Raw genomic sequence first — 14,786 nt, forward strand, 5'->3', positions numbered from 1 at the left:
GGGGAGGAAAAGAAATGTAAAAAGGAATTTCAAAGGATAGGCCTAAATAAAAAAAAAAAAAAAATACAAAAAAATATCAAAGTTAAGGTATCTGAAAGAAGGTACAGAAAGCAACGGGGAAGAAAAATCCCTTAAGTTCAGTGCAGGAGGGATGTAAACAGCAGCAAAAAAGGCGAGGTAACTAAGGCGGGACTTTGAGGACGATGGGGTACGGGAGACCGCGGCTTCCGCTCCCTCTCCGTCCACCTGCGTACTCGCTGATAAGAGACTCGGGGCAACAGTCTCGTAGGGAGGCGAGTTTGATCGTGTTCTAAGACTGCCTTCCCTGTTCTTGAAGAGCCACAGAGCTTTTGGAGGTGATTTTCGCCTAATTTTGATAAGAGAGCTCAGTCTCTGGCTCTCACGTACAAAAAACTTTAATTTTTGACTGAGAAAGACAAGCTGCTTGATCGTGCTGAGAGTGCTGGCGGCAGCCGGCCCGCCTTTGAGCGGTAATGCCTGATTAGAAACACGGAAGTGGGCCAGGCACGGTGGTGCACACCTTTAATCCCAGCTACTCAGGAGAGAGACGCAAAATTGCACTCTCCAGTGCTAGCTCGTTCGGGAGGCATGGCCATGCTAACCAGTTGCTGGCGGGAAATTTGCTGGAGCCCTCAGAGGCCTGCGAATAGCCAGGTCGCGGGCAGGCTAAAGTCCGTGTGACATCAGAGGCTATATGTCCCGGCCTTCTGGCGGGGCTATGGTTTTTGGAGGACTTTTTCAGCACCTGAGCGGACTCGCCTGACTGAGGCGGAAGCTGCGTGGTGAGCAGCGGCGCCATAGAAGGCAGAGAGGAGCTGAATCGGCTCTGCGGAAAAACTGTGTTTCCATAGCAACATGGGCGAGCGGGGAGATGAGTTCCCAGAGAACGGGGCTCTGCGCGCGGGCGGACCGGGCAGGAGAAGCCCCTCCACGGGTGGGCGGATGCCCCCCCTCGCCGGAGCTTGGAAAAGGCTCACAGCCGGCGGTGCGAGTTCATTGCCTGAGGTGAACCGGCGAGCCCGCGCACGGCCCGGGGCGGAGCCATGCCTTTGGGCCATGCGGAGCGCGCCACGGTGGGCCGCGCCTCAGAGGCGGAGCCGCCGCCGTCCGCTGCTGCCGCCCTCAGCCAAGGTCGCCAAAAATTCAGTCAGATAAAAACATTTGTCGCCAAAAGATTAGTCAGATGAAAACATTTATCCCCTGAACAACGTCCCTTCGTCAGCAGGAAGTAGCCAGATCGATGCTACGCCCATTCTCCCTTAAAAAACTGGTCGTGATTATCATAATAAAGGCATGTTTACCTGGTTAACGTATCCTAGGTAACAAAGAAAGGCGGACCTTTTGCCTGAGGCACCTGGTGAGATAAACAATGCTACCTAGAGGTTTTTCCATCTAAATAGGGGAGCTGGAGAGATGGCTCAGAGGTTAAGAGCATTGCCTGCTCTTCCAAAGGTCCTGAGTTCAATTCCCAGTGACAACTGCTTTGGTTTTTAAACAATAGAGGGGGAATACACTACCAGTGACAGCTTCCCCCAGAGAAAGGATTTCTCTTGCATTCTTTACACTTAATTTTTAATTCAAAATTTTGCTGGTACAGGCAAACAAGATTTGCTTTTTGAAACAGAGACCTGCAGATCTCTAAGTTCAAAACCAGCCTACTTCCAGTACTGATTGTGCTGAATTTTTACACTGAGAGTTTTTAATACTCTTAAATGTTAATTTGGGAGGAGAGTTTTGTTTATGTTTTTCTAGGAATGCTGACATACATCTGGATGCCAGCGAGACCGACCAGAGAGATAAAGAAGATGACCCAGTGGATGCTGAGTGTCCTGCTGTGGAAGATTCGTGCGGAGGCAGCAGAGATGACCTTCTGGGCGGTGCCAAGAGCAGCTGTTTCACACCATCGACTTGAGCAACACCCTGTGCAACCTCTTATCTCTTACTCTACTTTGCCTTTTCCTTCCTTAGGAATGGGTGGGAGCAGAGATATCCTTGGCATGCTGCGTCTAGGTGGGGACCAGATTGGAAAATAGTTTTGCCTTATTGCTCTTAAAGACAATAATTAGGGGGAGATGTTGGGAGCCACCTGGAGGCACAGGTGGTCCTGCAGTTTGGAGGTAGCCACGTGGGGCTGAGCAACCCTGCCTGCACCCTTGCCTGCACATGCTCAGACCAGCAGAATGGCATTAACCAATCAGGACAGCGTTCAAGCTGCTCCACCGTTTAAAAGCAGCTGCCTCGGGGCCCAACGCTCTCTCTCTAAGCTTTCTCTCGTCCCTGCTCTATCTTCCCTTCCCCCAATTTTCCTCAAGGAAATGCTCCAAATAAAGATGTGACCAGAGAAGGAATTCTCGTTTTTGGTGGCGTTCATTCCTGCGGGACAGGATGGCCCCCCGCACACTCCTATCTGTTACTCTTTTTAAAGATATGCCCAGGGCCTCTGCAGATGGGCAGGTGGGAAATCACAGCGGGTGACCTGGAGGGTCCCCAGAAGCCTCAGGCAGGTCAGTGGGTGACTCACGGGACAGCGGTCCCCCGAGGGACAGCAGTGGCCCAAGCTGTGACAGGTCACCCCAGGTCTCAGCGGGATCACAGCGGGGCAGCCAGTCCCACAGGGGCAGTGGTAGGCCACAAGGGGTCCCAAGCGGGTGAGAGACAGACAGATATGCCATGCAGAGAGAGTTTAGGTATAGAGTTTATTTAATGGGTTATGGAAGGGAAGGAGAAGGGGAGAGGAGGGGGAGAGAGAGAAAAAGGGGGAGAGAGAAAGTGAGGGAGAGAGAGTGGAGAGAAGAGAGATGAGAGGGGGCGAGAAGCAGCAACCACCTCTACAGAAGAGGGTCGGGAAGGGAGAGCGCACAGGTTGGATGAGGCAGAAGATCTCCTTGCCTCAGTGGAAAGAGGGAGTGGGCAGGGCATATCTCTTAAAGGGACAAAGTACCCAGGCCAGCAGATCATAACACTGTATTTCCCTTATCTTGTACCTGCTGATACCCTATTGTGACCCCAGGTACAGACCTGCCTGAGGCTGTGCAATGATATAAGCACTTGCTGAATAAAGGATAAAATGATGGCCAAGATGAGACTGAAAACTGTTTCCAGTAGATTCAGCATCAGGGAGCTACTACCCACCTCATCAAGGCTTTCCAAAAGAAGGGGAGGGGCCTGGAGGAGAAAAGTATCCGGGTTTGGTCACTATGGAAATTGACTATTTGGGGGGAGGGGTTGGGTTTTGTTTTTTGAGGCAGGGTTTCTTTGTGAAGCCCTGGTTGTCCTCGAACTTGCTATGTAGACTATGCTGGCCTCAAACGCTGAGATCTGCCTGTCTCTGCCTCCCTAGTGCTGGGATTCAAGGCCTGTGCCATCATATCTGGCTGAAATTGATTACTCTTGCCAGAATTTCTGAGATAGTTTTTATGATCTTGAGCAGAAAGTACCTTCATTGTTTTCATAGCAAAAGCTATTATAAAGAAAAGAACCGAGTATATGTCCATGACATTTTCTAAAATTTGTTTGTTTTGATTTTTAAGACAGAATCTCACTATGTAGCTCTAGTTGTTCTGGAACTCACCACGTAGGGGTCAGGCTGACCTCAAACTCAGAGATCCTCCTGCCTCTGCCTTCCCGGTGAAAACCATTGTAGGCCTAGAGAGATGACTCAGTGGGTAGGAGCCCTGACTGCTCTTACAGAGAACCTGAGTTCCCAGCATCCACACAGTGGCTTACAACTACCTTATCTGTAGCTCCAGTTTCAGGGAATCCAGTCTTTTCTGGCTTCCAAAAAGGCACCAGGCATGTACAAGGTGAACTTACATATAGGCAAAGCACTCAAATAGAAAGGAAGAGAGAGAAGGGGGAGGGAAGGAGAAAGATTCCAGAGCTGAAGTCTGTGTCTATCATCCCAGTCCTTGAGAGGCTGAGGTAAAAGGATCATTGTGACTGAGGGAAGCCAAGCTAAGTAAGATCGTGTTTCAAAAAGAAAAATAAAAAAAATTTAAAGTAAGATAAACATTTTATTTATGTGCATGTGTGTTTGCTTGTGTGAGTTTGTATGCCCCACAAGCATGCTCTACCCTCAGAGGCCAGAAAAGATTATATTGGAGTTATAAATGATTGTAAGTCACCATGTGGGTGCTGGGAACTGAACCATCATCCTCCAAAAGAGCAGCCAATGATCCATCTCTCTAGACCCTACCCCAATTTTTCTTAAACAACCATCTTGTGATTAATAAACAAACCTGCACATAATAAAGTTGTATAGACCTAACGGCATGTGTACACACACCTATACACATACATCACCCACACATGCATAACTAAAGAACACCCATGATTTCTTTGTATCTTTTTCTTTTTATTATTTATTTATTAGCATGGGGCAAGTTCTGGCCCATATGTGAAGGTCAGAGAACTTACTGTAGTCAGTTCTTTCCTTCCACTTTGTGAGTTTAAGGAATTGAGCTGAGGTTGGCAGGCTTAGCAGCAAGCACCTTTACCCAAAGCTCTATCTCCAGCTGTCTTTGTATTATTTCTTATGACAGTATATAGCTCTATGATGATATTGGTATTGTTCGTGGAAAAACACAACTCTCATCTCAAAAGAAATTAGAGATAGTTTGTTCTGAACTGACTTGATTGTGGCCCAAGTGTTTGATTGAAAGTGAGACCCCAGCCCTCTGACACCCCTAGATCCAAGAAGTCTGGAATAATTGGAAGGGTCACCCTAGCCCCTGGCATCCATTCTAAGTCCCCTCCCCCTGGAGGTTGCCTTGGTCCAGACTCCACCTCCGAGAAAACCCGCCAAGCGCTGACCCCTCCCCAGGGAAGGTCAGGACCACTCCCACAAGCTATTTAGGCTGCCGCCCAAAAAAGGGAACACGTGATCTCTGGGGTTTGTGTGGGCTCCTCTCCCCTCCTCTCTCTCTGCCATGCTTTCTCTGCCACCTGGGAGAGCGCTGCATTTATTAAAGTGGGCATCTTTGATTAGGTCTAATCTGGTCTGACTGAAATTATTTGTGTCAGCAGAGAGGCTCATCTTAAGAAATATACCTAACACCAAGAACAAGATTTAAGTCACTTCAAATTCCATGTTCTGATGGTGAAGCAGTTTCATGAAACTTAATAGTTATAGAACAGAGAAAAGCAAATACATTGGTGGAAATAGGTGGGCTATAGCAAAGTGAGGAGCGCTCTGCTATAGGCCTTAGACCCATCTGACAGCGTTCTTGTCCTTTGATAGGTGCAGAAATTTGGGGTCTGTTCACAGATTCCAAAGGATTTGTATCTGTTAGTCACAGGGTGTTAGGTCTGGCACAGAGGTGGGCAAGGAATAGGAGCTTTTTAGGGGACTAAAGCTAACCCAAAGTAAATGTAATTAGGCCCTGAGCCTGAAATATTCCAACCTGTCCACACCTCTTCAGTTCTACTCAATCAACAAGCATTTACAGACACGGCTTCTTTCTAGGAATTCTCACACACAGCATAAAAATTGTAAAACTAGGGGGCTGGAGAGGTGGCTCAGAGGTTAAGAGTACTGACTACTCTTCCAGAGGTCCTAAGTTGATTTTCCCAGCAACCACATAGTGTCTCACAAACATCTGTAATGAGATTTGGTGCCCTCTACTGGCCTATAGGGTATATGTAGGCAGAATACTATAGACATAATAAATAAAATAAAATCTTTTAAAAAATTGTAAAACTAAATGAAACAAACCATCAAAACACCCTCCCACTGAAGTTCAATGATTAAGAGCATTTACTGCTCTTGCAAATGAGTTCCCAGCACCTGTGACAGGACCCACAAATGCTGTGACTCCAGCTCCAGGTTGTTGGCCTCCCCAAGCACCTGTGCACACACATGTGCAAACCCTCGCACAATGAATATTATTGAAAATAATAAAAATAAATCTTTAAACAATTCTACAATTTACAAAATTAACAGGTGGACCAGAGGTAGCTGCTGCAGGCCCTTATTTCCACTTGGAGTTGATAAAAAGTTGGGAGGTGGGCTAGAAAGATGACTCAGTGGTTAAGAGTACTGCCTGCTCTTCCAAAGATCTTGAGTTCAATTCCCAGCAACTCCATGTTGGCTCACAACCATCTGTAATGAGATCTGGTGCCCTCTTGAGGAAGAGACCTGGTCAATCGTCCTCATAGACCATAAAACCCAATATGGACTATCCCGGCCTGTGGGATGTACACAGGAATCCCTGATAAACCTGGAGGAGAGGAATGGAAGAAACAAGAGACACGAGAAACGAAGGCAAGACAAGATTTCTGATCAAACCACCGATTTTATTATTCCCCAGAAGCTGTTATATAGCAAACAGGCAAGAGGGAGGGGAGGTGTGTCAGGTCTACTGGAACTCAAGCCTGGAGACGTCCCTAGCTGATAAGTAAATACTGAGGGTCTGAACTTGTTAACTAACAAAGGAAATGTTAATTGTTCCTAAAAGCCTGGTGCCTGCAGGTCTCACTAGGCTAATGTCCTAGGTCCGGAACTTGCCCTGCAAAAGTGAATATCTTACTTGTGAACTTAAGATGGCTGTAAACAAAATACAGGTCTTTGCTTCTGGCAATGGACAAGTTCAACATATATGGGCTGCCCATGCATGCTTCGGCATTGCCAGGGCATAACTTTCATTTCGTTTATTCATCTGCAAGAAACGAGGGAGAGGAAGGACTGGGGAACTGAGAGAGGTGGGTTCTTGAAGCCCAGCACTGCCCTGGGATTCCCTCATATTGGTTTAGGCTCAAAGGTTTAAAAAACAAAAACAAAAACAAAATGATGAGACCAACTCAGAAGGAAACAGAACCATTCTACTAAAGTTGGAGAGAAAAACAGGGCAGCCTGGAGATCTCTGAGAGGAAGAAGATGGCTTAGAGGAAGAGAGAAAGGGACCATCTAAGTCCAGAGACAGGTTAAGTTAAGGCACCTATGTGAGGAATGGAGGGGTGAGGGGGAGGAGAAACAGAGAGGAAGGAAAGGAGGGGGAGAGGAAGTGGGGAGGAAGGGAGGGAGATCAATAGAGGCGGAGGGAGGAAGAATGCCCACCAGAGAGTGTCTGGGTAAACATGGAGGGGAAATGTGAGGCTGTAGCTAGGACTCAGAACAGCAGACAAGCTGGGCCAGTAAGATCTGTAGGCAACTGCAAGAAGGGCTTCCAACTGCATAAACAGTAAACACCAGTCTTCTGGGGAGAGTCTCGGCAGCGGCGGCACCCCCCCCCCCAGCATCTTTTAGGTGCAGAGTTCTCCTGACGAGGAGTGGTCCAGTGAGGTTAATTCCTACGGTAAAGGACAAAAGCTTGTCTTTGTCACCGCATAACAAATGAGTGGTTTAGATGGACCGTCTCCACAAGGGGCCAGCGGTAGGACCTGGATTCTCTTCTTTCGATCAGAAATTACATAACAGAGTAGACCAAAGTGAATTAAAAGAAGATAAAAAACAAAATCCACAAAGTAGCCAAGTTTTCCCAGGAGGAAATGGCTTTTCCTTGCTCCTCCACAAAGCCCGGTAGCGGCTTCTTCCCTTTCTTATGCTAATTATCCCTCAGGGAGGGACAACTGTGAGGCTTCCTCTATCCTTTCTCGGGGTGTTTCAAATTCTAAGAAGGGTGACTGTCTCATTGTCCCCTTTCTTAAAATTAGCGTGTTCACTGGGAAAACAGGAGGCGTGGCCCAAAGCTGATTGTGAGGGGGAGGGGCCATCCTCAGTGACCTCTAGGCTCGCTGATTGTCAGATCACCACCACCGCCTAAGGCCGTCCAGACTTAACACACCTGCGGTGCTGTGCATTAGGGCTTTGGAGGTTAAAAATAGGTTAAATAGGAAATAGGAGTTAGAAATAGGCGTGTCTGTCACAATAATCCAATAGTCCACTTTCAAAACTCAAGATGAAATAATCTGAGAACTAAGAACTGCAACCACGCCCTTACATGTAGACAAGAGAGCCCTCCCTTCGGATCCTCAGGAAAAGGGAGGACAGAGAACACGTGGGGTCCGGATTTGCTGTGAAAATGTAGGTTGGATTATTCAGGTATATCCTGGTATGGTGAAGTCAGTAGGACACGGCTAGGACTGAACATTTTGTAAACAGCCATGGTGGCACAGTCCTGTAATCCGATCTCAGATTGGAGGCCACCCTTGGCTACATAGTGTCAGGCTAGCTTTAGCTACATAGTAAGACTCTGTCTCGGAATAAAACCTATGATAGCTATGAGGAAAGAAGCGGAACAGTGGGGCATCCACCCCACACCAGGTGACCAGGTGCTGCGCAGGGAAGCCCCAGGCTAGAAGGTGAAGCTGGTGGAGGGAAGATTGAGGACTAGAGGCGGCTAATAGAAAGGGCTGGTCAAGACGGGCTCAGCAGGTTAGGACTGGCCAGTGTTGGTCACCAGAACTGGGCATAACCACTGCCATAGCTGTCTTCTGGTACCCGCCTTAACTGGCAGGCGGGTGAAAGTGGTTTAGAATAGCTGAACTTTAAGGAGGGTGTTAGGAGCCAGGGCTGGGAAAGATCACCGGGCTGGGTCATTCTGCATATGAAAGGGTCACATGGGCTAATCCGAGGGGGGTGACCTCTCCAAAATCAGCAAGCTCACGGGAGTCGTAGCTAAGGAGTGGCTCATCCACTCTGTTTCCTTGGGCTTCCTAGGAACGCCTCTCTTCTCTCCCACAACCCTTGCCAACCGAGCAACAGGCCCTCCAGCAGGCAACACTTCATATCCTATTCCTTTTTGTTGCTAGTTTTTATGAGACAGGGTTTCTCTGTGGAGCTCTGGTTGTCCTGGAGCTCACTCTGTAGACCAGGATGGCCTCGAACTCAGAGATCTGCCTGCCTCTGACTCCAGAGTGCTGGAATTAAAGGCGTGTACCAACAAGCTTGGCTTCTATTCCTGTCTTCTCTTCTGGGGTGTTTTTGTTGTGGTTATTGTTTTGATTTTTGGTGCTGTTTCTCCATGGATATATGCTGCCACACAGAAGAAAAAAAAAAAAACTCATTAAGGACTGGCAGTGAAAAACAAGCCTACTGCATCATGCCAAGTGTCCATCCTGGCCTGAAGCTCACACTCGCTCCCTTTCTCCGGTCCATTCTCCATGTAAGAAGGCTTAGTGGTTCACGGGGGTCTGTCCCACACAGACATTTTCCTCCCCTCTACTTTTATCCTGCACTGGGTCTTATAGCTTATTCCACAACACACACACTGCTGCCTCTTTCTCTTAAAGACTGTGGCAGATCTGAAAGTCATCTTAGATAGACGCCCACTTGATTTAAGCGGCCTCCTCTTGTTGGGCAGGCACCTGGCATTTGCATCTGTGGCTTCTAGAAGCCATTCTTCACCAGATACTCTTGGATGACTTCCTCGGGCACAGGCTGGAGAATATCTGTATAAGGGAATTGTCTTTGCGGGGAGCAACACTTGGTAACTGCTCACATCTGCGGCCATGGGTCCATTCTTACTTGCATAGGAAAGCAAGGTTGATGGCTTGGCTAACTCATGTCACATGACCTTTTCTGGAACTGGAGAAACATTCTTTCGCCCCAGATATAGGGGGTGTCAGTGAGTCAAAGAAAGGTCTAACTTGGTGAACCAAGGAGTTTATTAGGGTTACACTGTGGAGCATGGGTGAGTCAAAGGCAGCTAGATCACTAAGAAGTACTGTGGGGGAAATTTACAGCTTCAATCTCCAGCCCCTAATCAGGGCATGTTAACAACCTTCGCTTGTGAGGATCGTCTGTGGGTGGTCGCAGCTGCTCAGAATAGCCACGGTCATATCCAAGCAGGAGGAAACAGGCAGGGGGACAAATTCTTCAAACCCTGGAGTCTGGCTGGGAGGCAGGGGTCAAACTGGGGTCTTAGATTTCCCAACTGCCTGATGACACTCTTATGACCCAGAGACATAGAGGTGCCTGGAGGTCAGGAAGCTGAGTCAGATCAGGACACCAGAACCTAACTGTCTTCATCTGAGACTAAGGCAAGGACCCCAGCTAAAATCTAAACATCCCCTCCCAACTTTGCCTTCAGTAGCTTTCCCTCCATAGGGCCCTGACTCTTATCTGTGAAGTGGGACAATCACTCCCAACTTGTGTCTTGTTTCTCCTGCTGGTGACAGGAAGGTGTCACAGCTGACTGATATGTGTGGAAATGCCCAGAAAGTTCTCGGCCTCTATCTACCAGGAGCAGGAGTAACATGGAGATGCCTTTGCAATCCCTTGCCAGACTACTAGTATGCCTGAAACACACACAGAATACTCAATTATTTAGACTGACATATCAGAGTGTGAGGTTATCAGGGGCTTTAATGTCACTCCTGGGAGACCTTAGGGTGAGGTGGGAAGCATGGTCACTAGAAACATCTTGGCTCAGTCCCAGCTGGCTGAAGAGATATGTGGGACCATTAGTTTTCCAGAGAAGCCAATTTTGTTCTTTTTTATTATTAATTTTTAATAAAAATTTTTATAAAGTTTTTAATAATTATTTAAGGTGGGGGTATTTATGGGTGTCACAGTCCTCAGAGGGTAGAAATCACAGGACAACCTTCTGGAATCCATTCAGGTGATCAGCCCTGGTGGCAGACACCCTTAACCACTGAGCCATTTCAAAGATTCTCAATTTCATTCTTAGCGTCTAGCATTAATGTTTATTCAGGTATTTTCAGGATCTTGGGAGAGTTGAGCCAAATAGCCGCATAAGCTGGTTGTAGCCATAGTGCCTCTGTTGTGGCTGTGGAATTGTATTCTGCCTTGCCCTCTTCCATTGCACAGATGAGAAAACTGAGGAGGGGAACTTAGCCAGTGACACAGCCAAGACCAGGTGCCTTTAGTCACTACCTCCTTTCTCTCACACCCTGCATCTATCTTGTTTCTGGGTGTCTGCGTGTTTCTGTCTCTTGGTCCCCCTTTTCTTGTCACCTTTTCATCTCCGGCTACTCCCGGGATGTCTGTCCCTCCCTTTGTTCCCTAGTCAAATGTTCTCTTAGTCAACAGACCTCGGGAGCTGGGTGCAGCCACCAACCTGAGCCAGCCGCGCCTCCTCGCTTGGCCCCCTCCGTGTTTCCGGAAAGCGGGCGGGTCCCTCGGCTCGCCTCTGCCGTCAGCACCCCTGCCTTGGGTCTGCGCCCCCTCCCCGCTGACCTCACTGGCGCGGCATCACGAGCGCTTATAAGCGACGGCCGCTCGGAGGAGCCCGCAGTCGACGCGGGATCCTGGAGCGCTGCAGAGTCTACCCGAACAGTTTGCACTCTGTAGCTCAGCATCTCCAACTGCACAGCGGAGTCTCCACCTCACAGGTAATGCCTCCGACCCTGGGACCCCAAACAGGTGTCCCCCTTCAACTCTCCCCGTCGCCTTTATGGAGCCCACTGGCAGGTACATCCGGAGCGCTGGATGGAAGAGGTCCACCAACAGGTCTACACGACGAAGGCGTACATTAACATGAGAAGTAGAACCTTCATTTGGGAATTAGGATATGGGCGTCCGTAGAGACTCTTGGTTTAGCCTAGACAGCTGCGGGGTTGCACGAGGAATTCTTGCAGTCCTGGAGTAAGAAAGGAGGCTGGCAGTGGAGGGCTAGGGTTACAATGTAGATGAAAGCTTGGGGACAATTTTGGCAGCGATGACTTTAGCTTCTTGGGCCAGCGCTGCAACCTTGGTGGGTACATGGGAGTGGAGGGGTTCAATTCCAAACGCAGCGCTGACTTCCTCTGCTTTAGGAGACAGTAAGGGATGGTGGGGACAAAGGGGTTTCCACCTCCACCGCCTCCTGAATTGGCTGCCCTAGTGGGCCAGGAAAGTTGCCAGAGGCTCAGATGCACTAGACAGGTGGCAGGTGACCCTGTTGGGGCAGGGAGGGGTGACCCCAGAGCATCACGGTGCATTCACCCTTATTCCCACTGTTTTTGACCCTAGACGCCACGATGCCGGGCCCTTGGCTGCTGCTGGCTCTGGGCTTGATCTTCACCCTGACTGGTGTTCCTGAATCCTGCGCCTTGCTGGAGGCAGCCCAGGAGGAGGGTGCAGTGACTCCTGACCTGGGGAACATCCAGATACGTCCAGAACGCCGATTCTTGCAGAAAGACCTGCAGCGGGTGCGAGGGGACCTAGGTGCAGCCTTAGGTAAATATGGGGGGAGGGGAGCCACCTGTCATGCCCCTTCCAGACATAAGTTCGGATAGCCTCATAGCCACTTCCTCAACAGGGTGAAGAGGTGACCAACCCTTGAGACCACAATAATTCTCAGTGCTAGACATAATCAGAAGACACACTTTCAGTAGTCACAATTTCATGTGATTCCTATCTGTGACAGTTTTAATTGCTGCCTACTAAGCACTTGCATGTATCGCCCTGCCAATAAGGGAACATTGCCATTTTGTACTGAAAACTGAGGTTCAGAGAACTCAAGTGACTATGGTCACCCAACAAGGAAGAGAGGTGGGACTGGAAGCCTGAGGCAGTGCCCTTGAACATCTGGTGTCCCCACCTCGGGGTGGGGTTGCCTATAAGGCCTGGGGAACAGACAATGGAAGGAAGGAGCTGCTGGCAGTGCTAGGACTGAGTAGAAGTTTGGAGTGGGTCATGGCCTGAAGGCTAGTGTCCCTGATGAAGGGACCAGGTTCTCCAACCCTGGCTTTTCCTTCTCCAGACTCCTGGATCACGAAGCGTCAGCATCCAGGCAAAAGGGAGGAGGAAGAAGAAACTGAAGCTGAAGAAAGGGGGGACCTGGGAGAAGGGGGAACCTGGAATCCCTACAAACGTCAGCACCCTGGCCGCCGTGCCAACCAGGACAAGTATTTGTGGGTAGACTCAGAGGACAGCGACCGGATGCCACAGTCCAGGTTACCAGATTTCTTTCTGGATTCCTGGTTCCTAGATGCCCCCCAAGTCAAGCGGCAGCACCCCGGCCGAAGATCTTTCCCTTGGATGGAGTCTGATCTCACCAAGAGGCAGCATCCAGGCCGAAGGTTCATAGATCCCAAGCTTCAAAGAAGCTGGGAACAAAAAGAAGAGGGGGAGGGTGTCCCAGTGCCTGAGAAACGCCAGCATCCTGGTAAGAGGGCATTGGGCCACCCTTGTGGGCCCCAGGGAACTTGTGGCCAAACAGGCCTGCTCCAGCTCCTGGGTGAACTGAGCAGGGGTCAAGAGACCCTGGAGGAGCAAAGTCCACAGCTGGAAGACTGGGTCAGGGAGCCTCTGTTGGAGGACTAAACCCAGAGTTAGGCTTTAGTCTAGGATGACTGAAGCCCTGTGTGCTCTACCCTGTCTCCTTCACCACCTTTCCTCCCTCAGATGTTAACTCTGAGCCCTCTGTTCATAGCATCTGCCCAATCCCCTTCCTTATCCACTTTAGTGACCCCAGTCAGGAAGTTAAAGCCCTACTTGTCCCTGCAAGCAAGAGGGGCCTGTCTCATTGTTATTGTCCTTGTCCCGGACAGCCCCATGGTCTTGCACACTCCTCAGCACTGGCCAAGGTGGTTCTTCTGCGTCTTCTAAGGGACCTCCTCGAAAGGGTGGGATTGAAAAGTTTTGGTGTCAAAATCCAACTTCCATCCTCTGCCCCACCCATGTGGCAAAACTGACCTGGTATAATCTCAGCACCCCTCTCTTCAAGGCTGGGAAGTTTGGGGGGTATTCCGACATGCCCTGGGGGGCCACACCTTGTATATACCCCATGCTCTTGTTATCTTAACAACAATAAAATAAATTCAGGTCATTTGTTGCTTTGCTCTTCTGTCTAGATTGCAGGTTTTCTTTGGGGGCGTTTGGGGATGGCACCCAGCCACAGATGTTGTCAGCTCAGAGGACATTAAAAGGGTTTGCTCTCAACTGAGGAAATCAGGACCCTCTTGCCTGTCCACTAAGTAACTGTGGCAAAGGGGTCTCGACTCTGGAGTCTGATTGGCCGGATGTGGTGGGTGGAGATTAGGGACTGGAGCAGACCTAGCCAGCTGCAGAGGAGACTTGAGTCTCCCAGATTAGGGGGAGCACATGTTACTGTGACTAAAACTGGGGGACTTCTGGAGTTCTGGGAAGCAGGCTAGGAGGGGACAAATTAAAGTCACCTGACACCGTATCCACGAGCGCTGTCCCTGAACTTGCACTTGTGTCATGCGTCACCGTCCTCCTAGGTAATGTTACTCCGAGAAGGAATTGGTTCCTGTGCAACCTTTAACTGATGCCACCTTCTCTGTGTGGGTATGTGTGGACACCTCCTTAGGCTGAGATTCCCGCACACATCTTGTTCAGTATAGGCTAAAGTCAGAGGGGGAGCCGCTCTGCACTTGGCAACTACATTTCCCAGCTTCGTTTGAGAGTGGGACAACGTCACGTGATCTATTCTGGCCAATAGGCAGACTTGGGGGTTGCAGAAACAAAGTCCCTGGGACTCACTAAAGAGTATTGCCAAACTTAACCAATTGCCGCACAAACACAACTTGCATTTTCCTACCACGCAAAAACCCTTCCCAACTTCCGTTCCCCCTCGAAGTCTCCTAGATCAGGGCCTGACCTGAAGAAGGTATTTGATAAACGCTCATTATTACATGAAAGTTACAAGCTTGAAGTCACCTCTACTTTAATTTTCTGGCCTGACTTTCCACCAGTGGGAAAACAAAAGAAGCGAACAGAGGAGGACAGATTGGCATGAGAAACACTGGCTCTGGGAAATGAGAAGGAAGGAGAAACTAGCAAAGCAGAGAGGCCTTCCTGGAGGAGGAAATCACTAAGCCCGAGTCTCAGTTGAGAAAAAGCACCAGAGGCAAAAGTG

The 14,786-nt window shown here is 49.3% G+C and overlaps 1 protein-coding gene and 1 pseudogene across 1 annotated transcript; both read left to right on the plus strand.

Annotated features, from left to right (window-relative positions):
- The first annotated feature begins 843 nt into the window (after window positions 1-843).
- Window positions 844-1,033, plus strand: LOC148122665 (Nuclear RNase P; annotated as a pseudogene).
- A 9,569-nt stretch (window positions 1,034-10,602) lies between these two features.
- Trh (thyrotropin releasing hormone) lies at window positions 10,603-13,723 on the plus strand. The gene is made up of 3 exons (XM_048438357.3): window positions 10,603-11,313; window positions 11,933-12,139; window positions 12,666-13,723. The coding sequence occupies exons 2-3, from the start codon at window positions 11,941-11,943 to the stop codon at window positions 13,226-13,228; spliced, it is 762 nt and encodes a 253-aa protein (XP_048294314.2). The 5' UTR covers window positions 10,603-11,313; window positions 11,933-11,940; the 3' UTR covers window positions 13,229-13,723.
- The last annotated feature ends 1,063 nt before the right edge of the window (window positions 13,724-14,786 follow it).

The sequence above is a fragment of the Myodes glareolus genome, chromosome 3, assembly GCF_982192425.1.
Source record: "Myodes glareolus chromosome 3, mMyoGla1.1, whole genome shotgun sequence".
Taxonomy (NCBI): Eukaryota; Metazoa; Chordata; class Mammalia; order Rodentia; family Cricetidae; genus Myodes; species Myodes glareolus.

Bases quoted from the DNA above. Each gene is read 5' to 3' on its own strand.
- Trh (XM_048438357.3), top strand. From the start codon at position 11,941: ATGCCGGGCCCTTGGCTGCTGCTGGCTCTGGGCTTGATCTTCACCCTG. The intron at 12,140-12,665 runs GTAAATATGGGG...TTCCTTCTCCAG, and splicing joins GGACCTAGGTGCAGCCTTAG to ACTCCTGGATCACGAAGCGT.